Source organism: Microtus ochrogaster, linkage group LG4 (genome assembly GCF_000317375.1).
Source record: "Microtus ochrogaster isolate Prairie Vole_2 linkage group LG4, MicOch1.0, whole genome shotgun sequence".
In the NCBI taxonomy this organism is placed as follows: Eukaryota; Metazoa; Chordata; class Mammalia; order Rodentia; family Cricetidae; genus Microtus; species Microtus ochrogaster.
The window spans coordinates 43,635,703-43,654,031 of NC_022030.1; the positions used below are offsets into that span (position 1 = coordinate 43,635,703).

The 18,329-nt window shown below is 42.6% G+C and overlaps 1 protein-coding gene across 1 annotated transcript in view; it reads left to right on the plus strand.

The window, feature by feature from the left end:
* Plekhm3 (pleckstrin homology domain containing M3) overlaps positions 1 to 18,329 on the plus strand; it is a 156,383-nt gene that overhangs the window by 57,996 nt on the left and 80,058 nt on the right. The window contains exon 4 of the mRNA XM_005361468.3: positions 5,955 to 6,100. Coding sequence (XP_005361525.1) covers positions 5,955 to 6,100 — 146 coding nt within the window. The remainder of the gene's footprint in view (positions 1 to 5,954; positions 6,101 to 18,329) is intronic.

An 18,329-nucleotide genomic window follows, 5' to 3' on the forward strand; every position in this document is an offset into this window, starting at 1 on the left:
GGAGGGAGGGAGGGGCTGGGAGATCCCATTCCTTAGCTTAGCGTGGACAATTCATCCTGTCCTATGCCTATGGAAAAGAGGCTGTGGAATTCATCAGGTTTCCCTTCTGCTTTTCTCCTCCCATCCCTTTTAAAGACTGTGTCTTCCTATGTACCCTACATTAGCTCTGAAATCATGATCCTCTCGCTTCAGTTACTAGAGTGTTGGGATTACGGACACCATGATGTCTTTGCTAGGATTTATTTTTTTCTGATTTTACAGAGCAAATGAACATTTGTTTCCTCAAACTCTTTGTCTCACACCTCCCCTCCTGTTTTTAGAAGATAGGGTCACTAAAAGCTTCCCCTGCCTCCTCCTCCCAAGTGCTGACATTACAATATTTACTACCACCATCTGGTTTTTTCCTCCTCCCCTTTTTATAAAAGCACTTTCTTCTCTTCTTGCATAATTTTCTTTTATTTTATTACTTTTTGTTTTTTAGAGCATCTCTACCTGCCAAATACAAAACAAAATACTCCAGCACTTGGGAGACAGAGGCAAGTGGGTCTCTATGAGTTTGAGGCCAGCATGGTCTACAAAGTGAGTTCCAAGACAGCCAGGGCTGTTACATAGGGAAACCCTGTCTCAAATAACAAAATGGAAACAAACAGCATCAATAACAACAACAACCAAAAAGCAAAATACAGGTTGACCTCATGGAAGTATATGAAAGCTCGCGTTATGGGATAAAAAGCAACTTGGAGTAGCTAACACTTCCACAGTGAGACAGGCTCACCTAGGGATGGATCCAGCCTCAGCTCTTCTCCTTCCCTCTCGGGTCCCTAGGTTCCCCGGTTCCAGGCTGCAGGGTTGACAGCTATTAAGCAAGAAGGCTGTTGGCTCAAGACCTTAGCTCAAAAAACCACACAGTAGCCCGCCAAGCTAACTAGGTGCATTTATGAGAAGAAAGATTGTCCTTTGTAGAGAATTATGCCAAAATTCTGTTGTGAGCCTTAGATTCTATTGGATGTCTTAGTGAAAGGCTGTTTGGGAAAGGGCTGCACATGCAGCAAGCAGGGTTCTTCTTACACGGTGACATTTGTTTCCAAAGTGTATCAGAGGGCAAGCTAAGCTCTTCAGAGCATGTGTTCATTAAAGATGTGAAGTGGGGTGGGAAGCAATAAAAAAAAAAGGCCAGTGAGTTCTCTTGTGAGGTAGTTTTTTGTTCTTATGAATTGAACACTCTGAAAAGTTTCAAAAAGAACCTAGGAGAATGCATTTGCTTTGATCAAACATGTAGAGTGTCCCCTCTCCAAATGCCCTTGAATTTAGAAATGTTGTTGAAAATCTGTGTGAAAGTACATAAAAATATATGTAAATAAGGCCTAATTAGTTATTTCAATTAATTATTGTCTGTCTACTTTGCAGCTCCATTCTTCCCCATAGTGTTGCTTTTCAGAATCCGCTTTTGGCACTCTTGAAAAAAAGTTTCTTAGCAGTCATTTTTAAGAAAGCACGCTTTCCCCCGTTGAAAACCTCACAATGATAAATTAAAATCCCGATTGTGCCTCTTCGTGGAAAATTGCTTCAGACACTTTCAGTCCATGACCCACAGTATGATAGTGAAGGAAATCTCGCTGCCAATCAACAGAGCTGGGCTTCCTTCTTGAGACAGATGCTATGTGCTGTGTGAAAGACAATGACTCTATATCAGGTCAGTAGCCTCTTGTCTTCTTCCCAACTACACTGTGCTCCTTCAAAGGCAAGTGTGTTGGACTGGGGCTAAAAGGCTTTCTTTCTCAGTTGAATAGGAGGCTTCCCAGTAGCAGTGGAGATGCTCTGGGTGTAGCTGGTGGCGGAGCTCGTGCAGAGTGTGGGCAGATCCTCAGTTCCATCTGCAGTGTGCGGAAAAAACACTTATACACTGAGCTCAGGTACTTTTCCATAGCTGATGGCCAGAAATTGACTAAGAACTGAAATTTGGTGTTGGAAGGTATGCAACAAATTATGGTTTTCACTGAGTAATCTGCACGTCTTCTGCACTGTCATTTAGAGTCTGGAGGGATCTTGGAGGTAGGTTTTAGAGAAACCAGGGGAGCAGCCCAGCCTTTACCTGTTAGAATCCCTGGTGAGGAACAGAAGGTGTACACGAGAAGTATAGATTTCTGGTTGCTATCCCGATTATACAGATTCATAATCGTCTTGAGGAGGGTCTTAATTTGCCACAAACATTGCTAGGAGATTTTGATGCTCATTGAACTTGACCATCCCCAGTCTCAGCTGTCCAGTTTATTTTATTCTGAGGAAGCAGGCCTAGAGAGTTGGTTGGGTCAGTTCACAGTGTGCGCTGGACAAGAGTGAGCCAGACTTCTGGCTCTGTATTAACACGTCTCTGTATTTCCCATGTGGGAGTCGTCCTAGGCATGCAGACCTGTTCAAAGTGGCTTATGGACTGACTGGGTACTGGTTCCACACAGAGCAGGAAGACACCCAAGGACCAGAGGTCCTCACAGTGTTGCCCATGTCTAAACTAAACCCTGAAGAGCATCGCTGTGCTCTCCCATCCTTCCTCCTCTCCTTCTATAAGCCCAGAAAACTGTGCAAAGTCTGGGCGTGTTTAATGTGTCTCAGTGGCACATGTAGCTGAACACCCGCTTAAGATCAGTGTGCCTAGTGGAAACTTTTTTTTTTTTTGTGACAGGATTTCTCTGTTGTAGTCCTGACTGCTCTGGAACTTGCTCTGTAAACTAAGCTGACCTCAAACTCAGAGAGATCACTTGCCTCTACATCCCAAATGCTGGGATTAAAAGCATGTGTCTTTACCACCCAGTGAAACATTACACATTGCTAGTTTATATGCTTTCTATGCATATTTGTATTTTTAAATGTTGCTTATATATGTTATAGAACATTATAGTAAAGTCATTAAAATTACAGACTGGTAACTCCTTTAGTACTTATTAGTATTCAGGAGATGCCTACTGATATTAATTATATACCAAATTCAAGCAATTGAAGAGCCAAACTGACCTTGTTTTTCAGTGTTCTGGATGGTAGTTTGCACTACAGTGATGTTCCTGACTGAATGTCATGAGATCACAGTCACCTCTGACCTATTGGGAAGGACTGGGTTCTGTTGGGTTTCCTGCTCTAGTGACACTCCGAGAGTGTGGAGCCCATAAGTGAGATGGACTGACGTCATGCAGTAACCAGCTTTATTCAGAGCTGATGGCTAAGCAGAGAGACACAAATAAAGAGTACAGTCACAGGGCAGGCTGTACATGGTGGACCAGCAGACATGGCACAATCATGATTTCCATAGAAGCATTTAAACAAATAACACTAGCCAGTTGTAATGGATAATCTGAAGTCAGCTCAGGCCTATCCACTACACCTGGGAAAATGAAAACATTCTATGTTTTGAAGAAACTGAAGTTACAAGACTTGTGTCTTGGTTTATTGTGGTTTCTCATAGCGTTCAAAATTCTCACGTGACTCCGTTCTTGGACAGTGCTCTGCCACGATTCTATCTCAGTGTTAATTCAGTTTGACTATCTACTAATTATAGAAACAGAGACATCCTCGGAGCTTGCATGTGTCAGGTCCCAGTTGGGTCTGTCCACTGATCACAGGTAAACACGTTTAATGTGCGGACTTTAGAATGGGCAACATATTTTAACAAGAATAGGAACGAACACAAGCTGTTTGAAGAGGCATGCAGCCAGGTTCAAAGAATTACTTTGGAATAACTATAGGAAGTGACAGTCTTTTATATGTATGTGTGTGTGCATGTGCCGGGGGTAGCTAGTTTATCATGTCTCAACACAAACATTTATTGGTTGTCTACTGTGTGTTAAACTCTGTGTTAAGTGCGGAGGATAAAAAATAAATCTGGGAAGTTTACTGTCTGCCTGACTGGAGAAGGCCATAAAAAGGCACCGCGGTTCAAGGAGGCACGTGCTAAATGCCAAATGAGTCACGCAGTCAAGCAGCATTCCAGCGTCTACCACCCAGAGTGGTGACAGCATCTCTCCCGTCACACAGGAGATCCTGTGTCCTTATCTTCTGCACACTGTTTCTCTTTCCTCAGCTAGCCTCAAAAACAGGCTCATGATGATTTTGTTGCTACTCAGTAGTTAAAAAAGAATAATAATTTTAAGAACTATGGGAAGATCTAGTTATTAGAATGTACCACTAACATATGCATTTCACAATCTTTCAGTCCCCTCTGTTTTTAAAAACAAAAGGATCTAATTCTCCCAGCAGAAGATGCACTGTGAAATGGCATGGTTATTACTGCCATTTTATTTGTGATGGAAACTTGTTAGGTTTTGTAGTATTTTCATAGAGTTTATGTGTATCTTTGTAGGAAGGCAGTTTGTATTAAATAATTGTATTAAATCTTTTGAGCTCCTAGTAATGGAATTGATTATAACACTGGTTGCCAAATTATTCGTCGTCACCGTCACTGGAAGAGTAAGTCAGTTCATCTTTACATCGTGAGCCTGTGTCAGCTCTCTTTAGTCTGTGTGTTCTGGCACCCGACCGTGAGGAATGCCGCATGGACGGGTTCTGAAGTGAAAGCCATGAGACAGTTCAGAATAGTGATGCTGTTTGCATAGCGTTCATCAGCCTTGCTGGGGCTTCCAGGATGTTTGTGACAGGACTTCCTCCTAAGGAAGCATCATCTCTTTGGGGCAGGGCCATGATTACTGCCAGGTCGCCTGACAGTCCCTGGACAGTGTTCACAGAATCATCAACTCCTGAGAGAGAAAAAGGAGTCACCTACCATCTAGTGGCCTTGATGGCATGCAAGATTGAGGTCCCAAACGCTTAAGGCACTGGGGAGAATCTGATGCGTTTGCTGTTGAGGATGCAGTGAGCACTGTGTTTATCTGGGAAGGATGTGAAGAGTTTTTGGGCTGGAGTAAATAGGTTCTATATCCAAAGAGGAGGCAGTCAGATGCCAGAGTCTTTACACTGATTTTTTTTTTTCAAGCAAAAACATGCTGTGTCTCCTATTTAGGGATCATTTCACCACCAGACAAGCTTACAACCAATTCCAAACCCTACCTTTTATTTGCAGAACAATCTCACATAACACATTTAACATTGCAAAATTCTTTCTTTCTTCCACTCTCAATCTCTGCCTTTCTTCCTTTTCTTCCTTTTATTGGTTTTGGTTTTGGTTTAGTTTTGATTTTATTTTTGTGGGCAAGGTGTCATGTCACCCAGGCTAGCCTTGAACTTGATATATAGCCAAAATGACATTTAATTTCTGATCCTCTTCCCTTTGCCTTTGAAATACCTCCAAATGCAAGTGCCACCATATCACATATAGCACCACAGTTTACGTGGTGCTGGGGATTGAGCCCAGTGCTTCATTTGCTAGGCAAGTGCTCCACTAACTGAACTAGAGTGATAGATCTTGGTTTTGTTTCTCTGAGACAGGGGCTCACTAAGTTGCCCAGGCTGCTTTGAACTCTGGGACTTGCCATATAGCCTAGACTGGCCTTGAGCCCACAATCTTAGCCTCAAGTTCTGTGACTACAGGGGTGGACCACCATGTCTGGTTTCATTTCTTCATTAGTAAAATAGGGTCTCTTTCCTCAGAGATGTTGTGTAAGCCAAACAAACCTATATTAGAAGCTCCCAGACAATTATGTTGTATTAATTCATTTCTGAGAAGAAAAATAGGAGAATAAAGGTAGAGTTGTGGAGGAACTGATCTCTGGTAGCTGTGTGCAGAAGAAATAGAATCAGAGGGGACCAGAGACAAGGGCTTAGTTAGGACGGTGTCTGTCTCTCAGGAGGTGGGGTCTAGACTTTTAGGCTGGGAAGGAGGAGGCCTTTGGGTCCCTGCATTCTCTGCAGCTTCTCTTCTACAGACTTCATTTAACATGAGGGCTGTGGAGCCTTGTTCTGTGCTGTTCAAAGTTCAGCAGCAATCATTGTCTATCTTTTGCCTTGCACAGGATGCCAGCGATCTATCGGTCTTTCTAATGGCAAGGCCAAGGTGTGCAATTACAGCGGGTGGTACTACTGCAGCAGCTGCCACGTGGATGACAGCTTTCTCATCCCAGCACGAGTAGTTCACAACTGGGACACTTCAAAATATAAGGTAGGTGCCAACCTTGGGTGTGCTTTACAGTGGCGATTCAGGTGTTCATATATGTCAGGTAAATCCCTTTGAGGCAAACTTGAACAAACAAACAAAAAAAAAAAACAAAAACAGGGTCTCACTTTGTAGTTCTAACAATCCCTCTGTCTCCAGCTTCCAAGAGTTGGGCTGACAGACACATCCCATCACTCCCAGTTGTGCCATCAGATTTTATCTACTATTGTACACATCTCACTATTTTAAAGCTTTTTTATTGTGGTTCTTATTAATTTGAAAATATATGTATATTTTTTGATCTATATGTCTATCAAGTATAAGTTTTGACCTATAGACCTTGGAAATTAACTGTAGGTGCTAAGAGAATTCTATATGGTGGGAGGCCTCTCAGGATTTTTATTAGAAAATGGGGAAATTGAGATTCTACATGAGCATACCTGTGATCTCTGGAGAAGGCATATGTGACCCAAAGTGTTGCTTGTGATGATATAGCGCTCTAATTCAAGCACGTTCAGCCCTTGAGCTGGAATTTTGGGAGAAGCCCACAGAAGGAACAGTGCAGTTAGCCATCCTCAGATCTCTCAGGAGAACTCTGTGTATTAGAGAATGGGAACAGATGGGAAATGCTGGAATATGCTAAGAGCTTTGCACAGTAATGACTAGCAGACAAGAGAGACATCCAAGGAGTGTGAATAGCACATTTGTTAGCTGTTAAAGTGCAAGTCAACAGGGGAAGAGGAAGGCTCAAGACATGTTGGGTCATCCCAGCATAAGAGTGTAGAGAGAAGAGGGGCAACAAAGAGCGTCAGGGGACCAGAATGAGCGAGCAGTGAGGTAGAAGGAGCCCGGCTGGTGAAAAGCCATGTGAAAAGTGTTACCCGATGAACTGTGACAGATGCTGATAGGTCAAATCAGATGAGCCCTGAGTACTGACCATTGGCTCTAGTCATGTGGAGGTAATTAGTGACCCTAATGAGAGCACTCTGAATGGAGAGGCAGGAGCAGAGGTCTGAGTGGAGAGGGCGCAGCATAGAACTGGAAGAAAGAAAGAAATGACAAGAATAGGAGAAGGCTCACTCAAAGGGAAGAGACAGGTAGGGGATAGCAAAGGGAAGCAGGGTCAAGTTAGGTTTGACTTTTGTTTTCATGGAAAAAAGATAACAGCGTGGCTCTTTTATGCTGCTGTGAACTCCCCAGGAGAGAGGGAAAGGCTGGAATAATGAAGGTGAGAGAGTAAGAATAGCACCCTGTCGACAGCGGAGGACTTGGCCAGGGTTGAACTGTGGAGTGACAGAAAAGGAGTCTGAGAGGTACTGGAAGCTCGTGGGAGCCCTTTTTGGTTTCAATATCTGTGATCTTACAGGGGTTAAGTTTCCATGTGGGTTACTCTGGAAATTCCCTCCTGCTAATAGGGAAAGTGGATGATTAGAAAATAATTCTGTCAACTCACCTGCAGGCTTCTCTGTGCCCACATAGTCCTCACTGCCCCCCCCTTACAGAAGCGTTATTCCTCTGCCCCCGTTGTCTCCTCCGCTCTTCCTTTCCCCATCATGCTTTTCCATCCAAAGCATACCTCAGCCCCTTCTTGTGTGTTTGCTTAGTGGGAGGCATATTTCTTGAACTTCCTGAGGCTAAGTTTTCTAATATATAAGATGAGCCCAGCCTGCCTTGGTTCAGATCTTGGCTTTATTGCTTGCTGATGTGTGACCTGGGTGAGTTACTTAGACTCCGGGTGTTTTAGTTTTCTTGTTTATAAGATGAGGACAATATTACCTCAAAAGGGTTACCCACTGGCTGAATGGCTAAAATATGTAAAGCAAGTAGCATGGTGCCAGCACTCCATGCATGCCAAATAAGCACCATGCTTTTGGTAACTCACACGTTCATAGTTGACAGTTGTATGGAGGAGGTTAGGAAAGAAAGTTGGTCATTTGAACTCTCAGGGATTCTGTCCTCTGGTTTGAGGGCTGGATAGATGGCTCAGTGGTTAAGAGCATACACTATCCTTGTAGACCTGAGTTCAGTTCCCAGCACCCAAGTCAGACAACTTTCAACTCCCTGTAACTCTAGCCCCAGGGGATGTGACACCTTTTCTGGACTCCTCAGGCACCTACACTCCCATGTGCACATTTTTTTATTGTTTTATTGAGCTGTGCATTTTTCTCCGCTCCCCTCTCTTCCTCCCCTGTCCCATTCTACCCTCTCCCATGACCACCATGCTCCCAATTTACTCAGGAGATCTTGCCTTTTTCTTCTTCCCAGGGAGATCCATGTATGTCTGTCTCTCTTAGGGTCCTCCTTGTTTCCTGGCTTCTCTGGGGCTGTGGACTGTGTAGGCTGGTTATACTTTGCTTTATGTCTAATATCCACTTATGAGTGAGTATATATTATATTTTGTCTTTCTGGGTCTGAGTTTCCTCACTCAATATGGTTTTTTTCTAGACCCATTTATTTGCCTGCAAATTTCAAGAAGTAATTTTTTAGCGCTGAGTACTACTCCCTTGTATAAATGTAGCACATTTTATTTGTCCATTCTTTAGTTCAGGGCATCTAGGTTTTTTTCCAGGTTCTGGCTGATACAAACAATACTGCTGTGAAAATGGTTGAACACATGTCCTTGTGGTACAATTGAACATCCTTTGGGTATTTACCCAAAAATGGTATTGCTGGATCTTGAGGAAGGTTGTTTTCTAATTTTCTGAGAAATCGCCACACTGACATCCAAAGGGGCTGGACCAGCTTACATTCCCACCAGCAATGTAGAGGTGTTCCCTTTACCCCACATCCTCTCCAGCATAAGTTGTCATCAGTGTTTTTGATCTTAGCCATTCTTACAGGTGTAAGATGGAATCTCAGAGTTGTTTTATTTGCATTTCTCTGATGGCTAAGGATGTTGAGCATTTCCTTAAGTGTCTTTCATCCATTTTAGATTCCTCTGTTGAGAGTTCTCTCTTTAGGTCTGTACTCCATTTTTTATTGGATTATGTGTTCTTTTGATGACGAATATCTTGAGTTCTTTGAATATTTTGGAGATCAGTCCTCTGTCTGATGTAGGTTGGTGAAGATCTCTTCCCTTTCTGTAGGCTGTCGTTTTATCTTGTTGACCATGTCCTTGACTTTGCAGAAACTTCATTCTTACATACACACACAAATACATAATTAAATTTTTAAGTTTCAAAAGGAAAGCACCAGAAATGGTATGATAAGGACTAGAGAAATGGCTTAGCCTTTAAAGACCAGGCTCTCAACCAGAAATATAGGAAATGGTGTGATAAGTACTTACTGGATGCGAGTTATTGTTCTCATCACACTGCATTCATGGAATTGATTGCTGATTGCATGTTTTCTCTGTAACGGAGGGCTCAGGAGGTGTGGCTTAGCACAGCCCATGGCACACAGTTGGGAAGCAGGAGGGGCTGCTGAGTGAAAGTGAAGCCTATCCCTTAGGCGCCTCAAACTCAACACACCAAGTGTGTGCTCCCTACAGTTACAGATGCAGATATTCATAGTCATGTGGATAGTCAACAAGATAAAACGCAGCCTACTGAATGGGAAAAGATCTCCACTGCCAGACATAGCCACCTATGATTAGCCACCATCCTGATTATTTCCTCTACTGCATGTGTCCTGGCCATACAAGAACCAAGACTTAATTGTAGCATGAGGTCACGCTCTCAGCCCCACTACACTTATGGCCTCAGCAGCCATCACACGGCAGGAGTTGGTAGCCTTCTAACAGCCTCTTGCCTTTGCTGCTCACTTCCCTGGGTCCCAGTGTTACCTCAGATGAATTTCTTACTCAGTCTTTAGCTTAGTTTTTTTTATTTTTTTTATCTTACAATAGAGATAATAATAGCACTTAGGCAATAAGGCTGCTGTTTTCTTAAATTAGTCACATAAGCCCCTAGCACAGTGTCAATGCAATGTAAGTGCTCAGTTAGGGCCAGACTTCCCCGTGTTGTCTGCAGAGTAGATACAGTTGGTTCCCCTGTGAGCTCTAACCCCTGTCCACCTTTCTGGCTTCTTCATCCACATCCATCCCCACTCGTCTCTTTATTAAAATCATTTCTACCCTTCTGATCCCTGTCCTGCCAGTCTTTTTCACATCTCTTGACTCCTCTTGCTCTCACCCAGACCTAGCAAATCCTAAAATCCGATTTGGATCTTATTTCTCCCCTAATTCCTTCCTTCCCTTCCTAGACAGTTATCATGAACTCCTTGTAATCTTGTACTTGACACTCCCAGTATAGACTATAAATATTTGTGTGTTTATGAGATAAAAACATATTTAGGGAGGCAGACTGGTTGAATTCACTTTAGATTACAATGCTTAGAGTAGAACTTTGACATCTAACAGCAAGTGAGTGAGTGACATAGCCCCAGCCTCGTGGTGTGCTGAGAGCTGGGGCCGATGACACCTGCCAGCAGAATACACATCAGTCAGTGGAGCAAAAGCAAAAAGGAGGCACTGCCAGCAAGTGGCCAAGGCAGGCAGGACTGTTCACAGTGAGCTTTGAAGACTTCAGAAACCACCATTCTAGCTGGTACTGAAGCCTCAGATCTTTCTGTAAGATGGGCATGTTGTGGTGGTCTGCGCTGAGGTCATTGAAGATGTTTATTAGGGACATTCACTTCATTCATGCTGCACGTGGGGAGTCAGACCTCTGCTTTCCACATTTTCAGTGGACCAGGGACAGCTTTAATGTAGGAACACAGCCAGCTGATGTTATCTGGATCATCTGTCACTGGCATTGAGGAACTATATTCCATTTAGTCCAGCATCTGTCTGTCTTTGCTCAGATACCAGGAATTAACTTAATGCTTCTAATTGTGAGGATCAATTTAGACCTATCAGTTTTTCAATCCAGACATCATTCTGTTAGATCTGCCTACTGTTCTTAGCAGTACGTGACTGCTTGGCTACCCATTGAAAAAAATGGATTTGCAGAACAGAATGAAACTGTCATCTCAAGCATTTCCTGGCTGCCCTCTGGAGTATTAATAATCCTAATTACTTCCACGAGCAAAACTGCATCCATTTCTGGTGTCTGTGCTACAAACTCAACTGGGCTCCATGACTGAGAAGGAGTTAAACCCTTTCCTTAAATTCTGTAGCCATTTTCTAACGAAATTGTCTTTAAAAGTACCTCCCTGCCCCCATTCAAACCGGTCAGACATAACCAAAATACTCAACTTTCTTACCATTTCCCCATAGCTTTTGTGTCCTGGCCTGAATATTCACATTCCTCTTAGCTAGGGGTTTTCCGTGTTACTCAAGCCTGTCTCTCCATCCCGAGAGGCATCCAGCACCAGCTCTCTTGCCACCAGCTGCCTCCCCTTTTGTTCATTACTGACTGTAGATGTGTTATGCACTTAGAAATAAAACCAAGCTGTTCAAAGTGTGTCTGAAGTAGCTCAAAGGTAATGTAATTCCTGCCCTCCTGAATACTTTTATTTCAGTGGAGGGGGCAAGACATTAAACAAATACATAAATGCAAAAATGACTTTGGAAATGAAATATTTCTGCTGCTCATCATTGATTTAGAGCCCAGCTCCATGTAAGCCTACATGCAGTGTTGCCTATGTGCCTTCTAGTCTCTGTTTTCAGCCTTCCTGTCTTCTGACAGGAAAGAAGGATGGGGGAGGGGCAGGGGGCAGTGAGCAGATAGTTGTGACAGACTTCTTCAAAACAAAGTGACTGTGACTGCAGACCCCTGGACACAGAGCAAGGTGTCCAGAGTTCTGAGTCCTGGCTCTACTGTGCCATGCCATGACCGTAAATAAGCTATTTGGGGTCCCTGGACTTGATTAAAAACATGAAATGGGTTAATTTACTGTTTTTCAAAGTAGACTCTGTGAAGTACTTCCATGTTCAGCACATGTTAGTGGGCTCTATTGGAAGGCCACCACCAGACCATCTTGGTGAGGATCAGAGAGAGCTAATGAGTTTACAGCTCAGTAAGAAGGGACAGCGAAGTTAGAGGAGGATGTTCTGCTTCCAGTTGAGGAATGGGGCATAGATTAGCCTTTCTCCCATTTTTCTGCCCTCTGCAGGGCTGGAGTAAACAAAACTGTACTGTCTATACTCAAATAGATTTGAGAAGTAGATAGGATAAACAGGTGATCTAGAGCCTTTCCCAAGCTCTCAGGTTTTATGTGGATGTAGGTGCCGAATGTGTGGGTGCCATTTGTAGGTGGAAGTTTGTGTCCCTCAGGCTGCTCCCCAGTAATCACACAGAGGTTTAATATTACTTACAAATGCTCAGCTGATAGCGCAGGTTGTTACCTGCTAACTCTTACATTTCCAATGACCCCGTACTTTTATCTACACTTTGCCACTAGGCTTTGTACCTTTTCTCAGTACGGCATGTCCGTCCAGCTTCTCTCTGCATCTGCTTGCTGCTCCTCTGACTCTACCCTTCTTCTTCCCAGCGTTCTCTGTGTGGCTCTCTTTTTGATATTATCCTGTCCACTGCTGGCCATTTAGCGTCTTTATTAAACCAATGACAGCGACAAATATTCACACAGTGTAAAGGAATATTCCACAGTGATCCTCTTTCCCTTCCTCCCCTTCCTCCCATTCTCTTCCTCCTCCTTGTCATCACTACTGAGCTACATTCTAACCCAACCTAAGCAGATTTTCTTTACTCTCAAGTATCTCAGAGTTTGAATATGAGAAAGGAAAGTACTATGCAGCCTGTTTTTGTTCCTAACACTTGAAAAAAATCTCTTTTGTGGGACTGGTAACTGGGGGGAACACAGGTTTAGAAAAACTGACTTGTTCTACTAAGATCATGTCCTCCTGTGGTTTTTTTTTTTCAGCCTCCTCCTCCTGTAGCAATAGCGGAGCCCTAGTCTCTACTGCTCCATTTCACATTGCATCTGTGTTCACCATTTATCCGCTCTGCCCACCACTTCCTTACCCAGCGCTGTTCTGTGTGTGAACATGCCAGAACACTATTCCAGAAACCTCTCCAGGATTGTGCAGACAAAACATGTGCTGTGCTCACTTCTCCAATGATTGCACTTAGTGTTCAGATCACATTGCTCATTTGTAAATGTGTGTGTAACCACAGACTTGGTCGTCATTGGTTTAGAACTAACTTCAGTGTCCTCCTCATTGTGAGGAGGGCATATGTTCTACCTGTGCTTCTTCCCTCATAATTCCTGTAGACTGCAGTGCTGTGAAGACAGAATCAACTCACAAGCACAGTTTGGCATGGAGTTTCTCTGGCATAAACCATTCTGGCATAGAGGTGTATATCTCTAATCCCAGTGCTTTAGGCTAGTCTAGGCTAGTACGTAATATAAGCCCCAGAACCAACGTTGAAAGGAAAGAATCCAGTTCTGAAAGTTGTCCTCTGACCTTCACAGGCAAAACATGGTGTGTAAATGTTGACACACCCTGGCAGTCATACACACACACATTTACATAATAATAATGAATAAAAATTTTTAGAAGCACTTTGGTGTTGGCAGAAACTATTCTTTCATTTCCCTGCCACCCAGACCCAAATAATCACATAGAAACTATATTAATTACAGCACTGTTTGACCAATAGTCCAGGTGTTTTTCTAGCTAACTTTTATATCTAAGAATTAACTCATTTCTATTATTCTGTATATTGTCATGAGGCTGTGGCTTACCAGGTGAGGTTCCAGTATCTGTCTCCTTGTGCAGCTACATGGCGTCTCCTTGACTTGCTCTGTATCTCTTCCAGCCTGGCTATATTCTGCTCTGCCAAAGGCCAAAGCAGCTTTATTCATTAAGCAATAAGAGAAACAGATACAGAAAAACATCCCACATCATCTCCCCTTTTCTGTCTAAATAAAAAGTAAGGTTTTAACTTTAACATAGTAAAATTACATATAACAAAACAAATATCAAGCAAGAATTACTCTTATAATATTTAGTCTTTTGTTCTGGAAAATTTCACATCTAATTTATCTTTTATCATAACTAAGGAAAAACTATAATTATAACTATCTAGTCTTCAATTCATCAAAGACCCCAGAAGGATATATTACCTAAGTAAACAGGAAGTGCATTGTAAGCAATTTCCAAAGTTCTAGAATTGACAGTGACATCTTGCTGTCTGTACAGTCACCCAAAGTTCTTTGGTAACATTGGGGCACCTGTCTTCAGCCTACAGGCCATAATGTCTGGCAGACTTTTCAGTGAAGCAGGAAATTTGAAGATCTGTTCTGCCTTGTAATGGCAGAACACTTGTAAAGTTTATCAGTTGCTTTCTTCTGTGTCCTGCAGAGTGTCTGGCAGACTCTTTCATGAAGCAGGAACTCTGAAGGATTGTCTTACCTTTTGGCAAGTTCAGCAGTCATTTTTCTGTGGTTCCTGCATGTCCAGCTCACACAGCATACCATCAAACAGTTCAGGCAAGAGCAGTTTCTTGCCCAAATGGCTAGCCTTGTCACATTGAAGGCAAATTCCATAACAAGTTTCTTCAATGCTCATCAACCTCTCCGAAGTAATTGGTGCTGCTGGAAGAAGACATGTTTCACTGTTAAGAAGTTTCAAAACCGTTTAAATGCCATATTCTGTAGGTCTTTGAAAGATTTGAAGAAAATCTATCCATCTAAATATATCTCTGTACATCTAGAAAACCTAACTAATATGACTACAAGTTTGACTAATATAAATGACTACCTATTAATCTATATTTCTTAATTATACATTACCTTTTTAAATGAGCTGCACAATCACAATACCTTAAACAATAATACACAGTATTACAAATCAACCTTAAATTTGTATCAATAGACCAAAGTCTGTACCAATGTAAAGTATTCATTTCTATATCATAGCCCTCATTAAATGAAAACAAACATTTATATACAATCATTTTGGGGATTTGGGTGTTGTTTTCTCCATACTGCTTCCTGCTGTTTGTTGGGCAAAGTATTTTTAGGGTTCACGGATATCTTTCTGGGGCTCTTGTTCTATCAAATCACATTAGCCTGGAAGGAATCCACAGGTTCTCATCTTCTGTGGAAACAAAAGCAAAACCTCTTTTCCAAAGCAACATATCCTTAGACCTAAATTTTGAAGTCAAGATACCTTTATGTTGGTTCAACTTAGCAGCCCCAAAAATCAAATGTCTTTCTGCAATTAAAAAAAAACCAAAAATATACATAATCCAGACTCTCTGCATATTTTTCATCTTTACATGGCTTATTTCTCTATTGCTTTTACTCCTTTAATCTGTCTGTCTGTACTCTTTTATATTACTTTTATAATCTCTTTAAAGACTGTTTTATTTTTAAAGCTATGATTTCTTTTTATACATGTCTATATTCTTTTTCTCCTCTCTCCCAAGCCTATGCACATTTTTTAAACACACTGTAAACAATTTAGAGGGTTTTTTTTTGTTATCTGAATCTGTCTTCACTGTATATCTTTTTCTGAGCACAAGTCTTTAATCTGTTTAGCGATATGGCTAGGATTAAAGCTTTGGTTTTAGTGTCTGGCTCCACCTGGCTCTCTCAGCCTTCAACATGGCAGAGGTATACTTACTGCCAGCTCCGGGACTGCTGGGTAGGAGCCACCTCAACTCTGGAGCACCATGCAGCACAGAAACCTTTTTATTTTTTGTCTGAGTAAAAGCTAAATCTGCCATGCAGCATGTCATGCAGCCTGGAAATGTCTCTGTGTATAGCAGTGAGAATCTTCTGTTCTCCTGCCTGTGCACACCTAGCAGACCTGATCAGGCCAGTTGCCCAGGCAGGGAGTGGGGAGCTGCTGGCATGCTCTCAGCTACTTTCCTCTCAACCTCGAGCGGGCGTACAAGCATCCACACCTGAAGTGGGTGGCAGCCATGTGTGTTAGCCCCAAATATGTGGGTATTATTTTGTAGGTGGAGAGTGCTCTTTCATTTCCCTGCTGCCCAGATCCAGATAATCACACAGAAACTATAAATATATTCCAACACTGTTTGACCAATAGTTCAGACATTTTTCTAGCTAACTCTTATATCTTTAATTAACCCATTTCTTTTATTTTGTGTTTCAATTCGAGGCTGTGGCTTACCAGGTAAAGTTCCTTCGGCAGCTACATGGCATCTCCTTGACTCTGTCTACCCTCTCTATGTCTCTTCCAGCCTAGTTATTTTCTGCCCTGCCATAGTCCAAAAAAACCCTTTATTCATTTACCAATAAGAGCAACACATATATAGAAGGACTTCGCACATCATCTGACGTCCCACATCACTTTGGCATTTTTGCTTTTCATAATTTGGTTTGCCTGAAGGATAGTAGCTCAGCTATTTGTTGGGACATGCCTGGTGTTACCATGTGACTTGTGTCACATTTAGACTAACAAGAAAGAACTTTCACCTAAGAATGCCATTGGCTTCTTCCGTAGGTTAACAAGAGCATACTTTCTTCCTTAGGCTAAAATTCATTTCAAAGTCTTCCTTTTAGGAAAATACATTTTAATGATAGTGGAGCTTGAGTGTTAAATCATCTTGCTAATATAGGGAGGAAAACTTCGAAAGCTCAAGGAATCATAAAGGGATTAATTATAAAGCTCTGTTTTGCAAAACTAGCATTTATTTCGTACCAAATTGCAAATTTTCCTAAAAACTACCTCACCAGTTTTTGTGAATGGAGTGGAATCAGTGGAATCTGGACTCTGAAGACCTAGACCATAAGCTCAGCCTTGTCGCCAAAAATGGCTGCAGCCACGGAGATGGGTTCACACAGCCAGGCAGCTACTGTCAGATGCCCTCCGTGGGAGGAAGGCTAGTTAATAACTAGGAGGCAGCTCCGTGGACTGCTCGGAAGCCAGCTCTGTTTCTCTTCTTTTGTCATTTCAGTTTATGAACACTGCTATCAGTAGCTGCTGTCCTGTTCATCCCCCTGCTTTTACTGTCTCTATAAGAGATTTCCCCGCTTTTGCTTTTGGACTTAAGTAGCACCTGAAGAGAGAAGCCTAAAGCCTGGAGACTGTCCAGTGCCCTTTGTCCTTCTGTTCCTACTAAAAGGTAGCATTGTTAACCTGACACAGCGGGGCCCTGGCTCGGTATAAACAGTCTTCTCTACACCCAGAAAGACTAATTGAATTGTACAATACATCATTTTCTAGCAGCAGTTTCAAGTGGATTGTCCTTCACTTCCCTGAACACCGGCAGACATTTTCCTCATTTGATGATATTTAAGTGCCGCAGATATTTAAACACAGTCAATACAACCTGTAATTCAGAAACAACTCAGTTTTGTCTTTCTGCACAGAGCTGGGGGTGGGAGGTGCCTGGGGGCAGCCGGGGCTGCTTTGTTGTCATTGAAGGCCTGGCCTGCTGTGCTGTCTTTGCCTCACAGCTGAGAGAGTGGAGGCCCCTACACTCTGGTACCTTGTTGTTCCTGACCTGGTAAATCAGTTAAAGCTCTTGACTGATTCTGGGGGCTGTTTTGTAACCTGGATTTTCAGTCTATTAAGATCCTTAACTTGGCCCCTCTCTGCAGGATCTCATGTGGTCGGACTGTATATCTTATAAATAATCACTTAGAAACACACACACACACACACACACACACACACACACACACACACACACACACACGTAGTGCACTTTTCTAGCCCTGTAAGAAATATAAACTTAGTTGTGAGCTTTCCACTTTAAGAAGTGGTGATGCTGAACTTCGTGTTTGTGTGTAAATAGCATATTTATAATTAGTGTTTTACAGCCTCACGTCTGGGAATCACACTTCCATATTGTACACTGGGGACCTGGTGATTTTGTGTTGTCCCCTGTTTGTGCTTCCCTGTCTGCTCTGTCCGTCTGTTTCCACCTGTAATTCCAGAGCTAGATCCAGTGCGACTTGCCTCACCAGGCCCCAGCTCCTGTTCCCAGGAGAGCCGAGTCCTTTGCGTTAAGCCTCCCGTGAGCCCCGTGGCTCTACTGATGGCAGACTGCATGTGACCTGCTGCTGTGAACTGTAAAGCTTAATGAATTGTCAATTCTCTTTTTAATGAACAGAGTTGCTTATTTTAGTGCTCAGTCCTAGCCTTGCTTCTGGAGAGGGTTAGTGGGAACTTTTGCAGAGGTTTATCTTCCATGAGCACAGGTTCAGCCTACTCGATGTATCACCAGGCAGTTCCCACCCGAGTGTCAGCAGACTGGATTGGAGAGTCCAATACCCATATGTGAAAGTATGCAACATTAGTTAGATCTCTCTCTCCGCTGCACACATGTGACAGTGTGCACATTAGTTATCT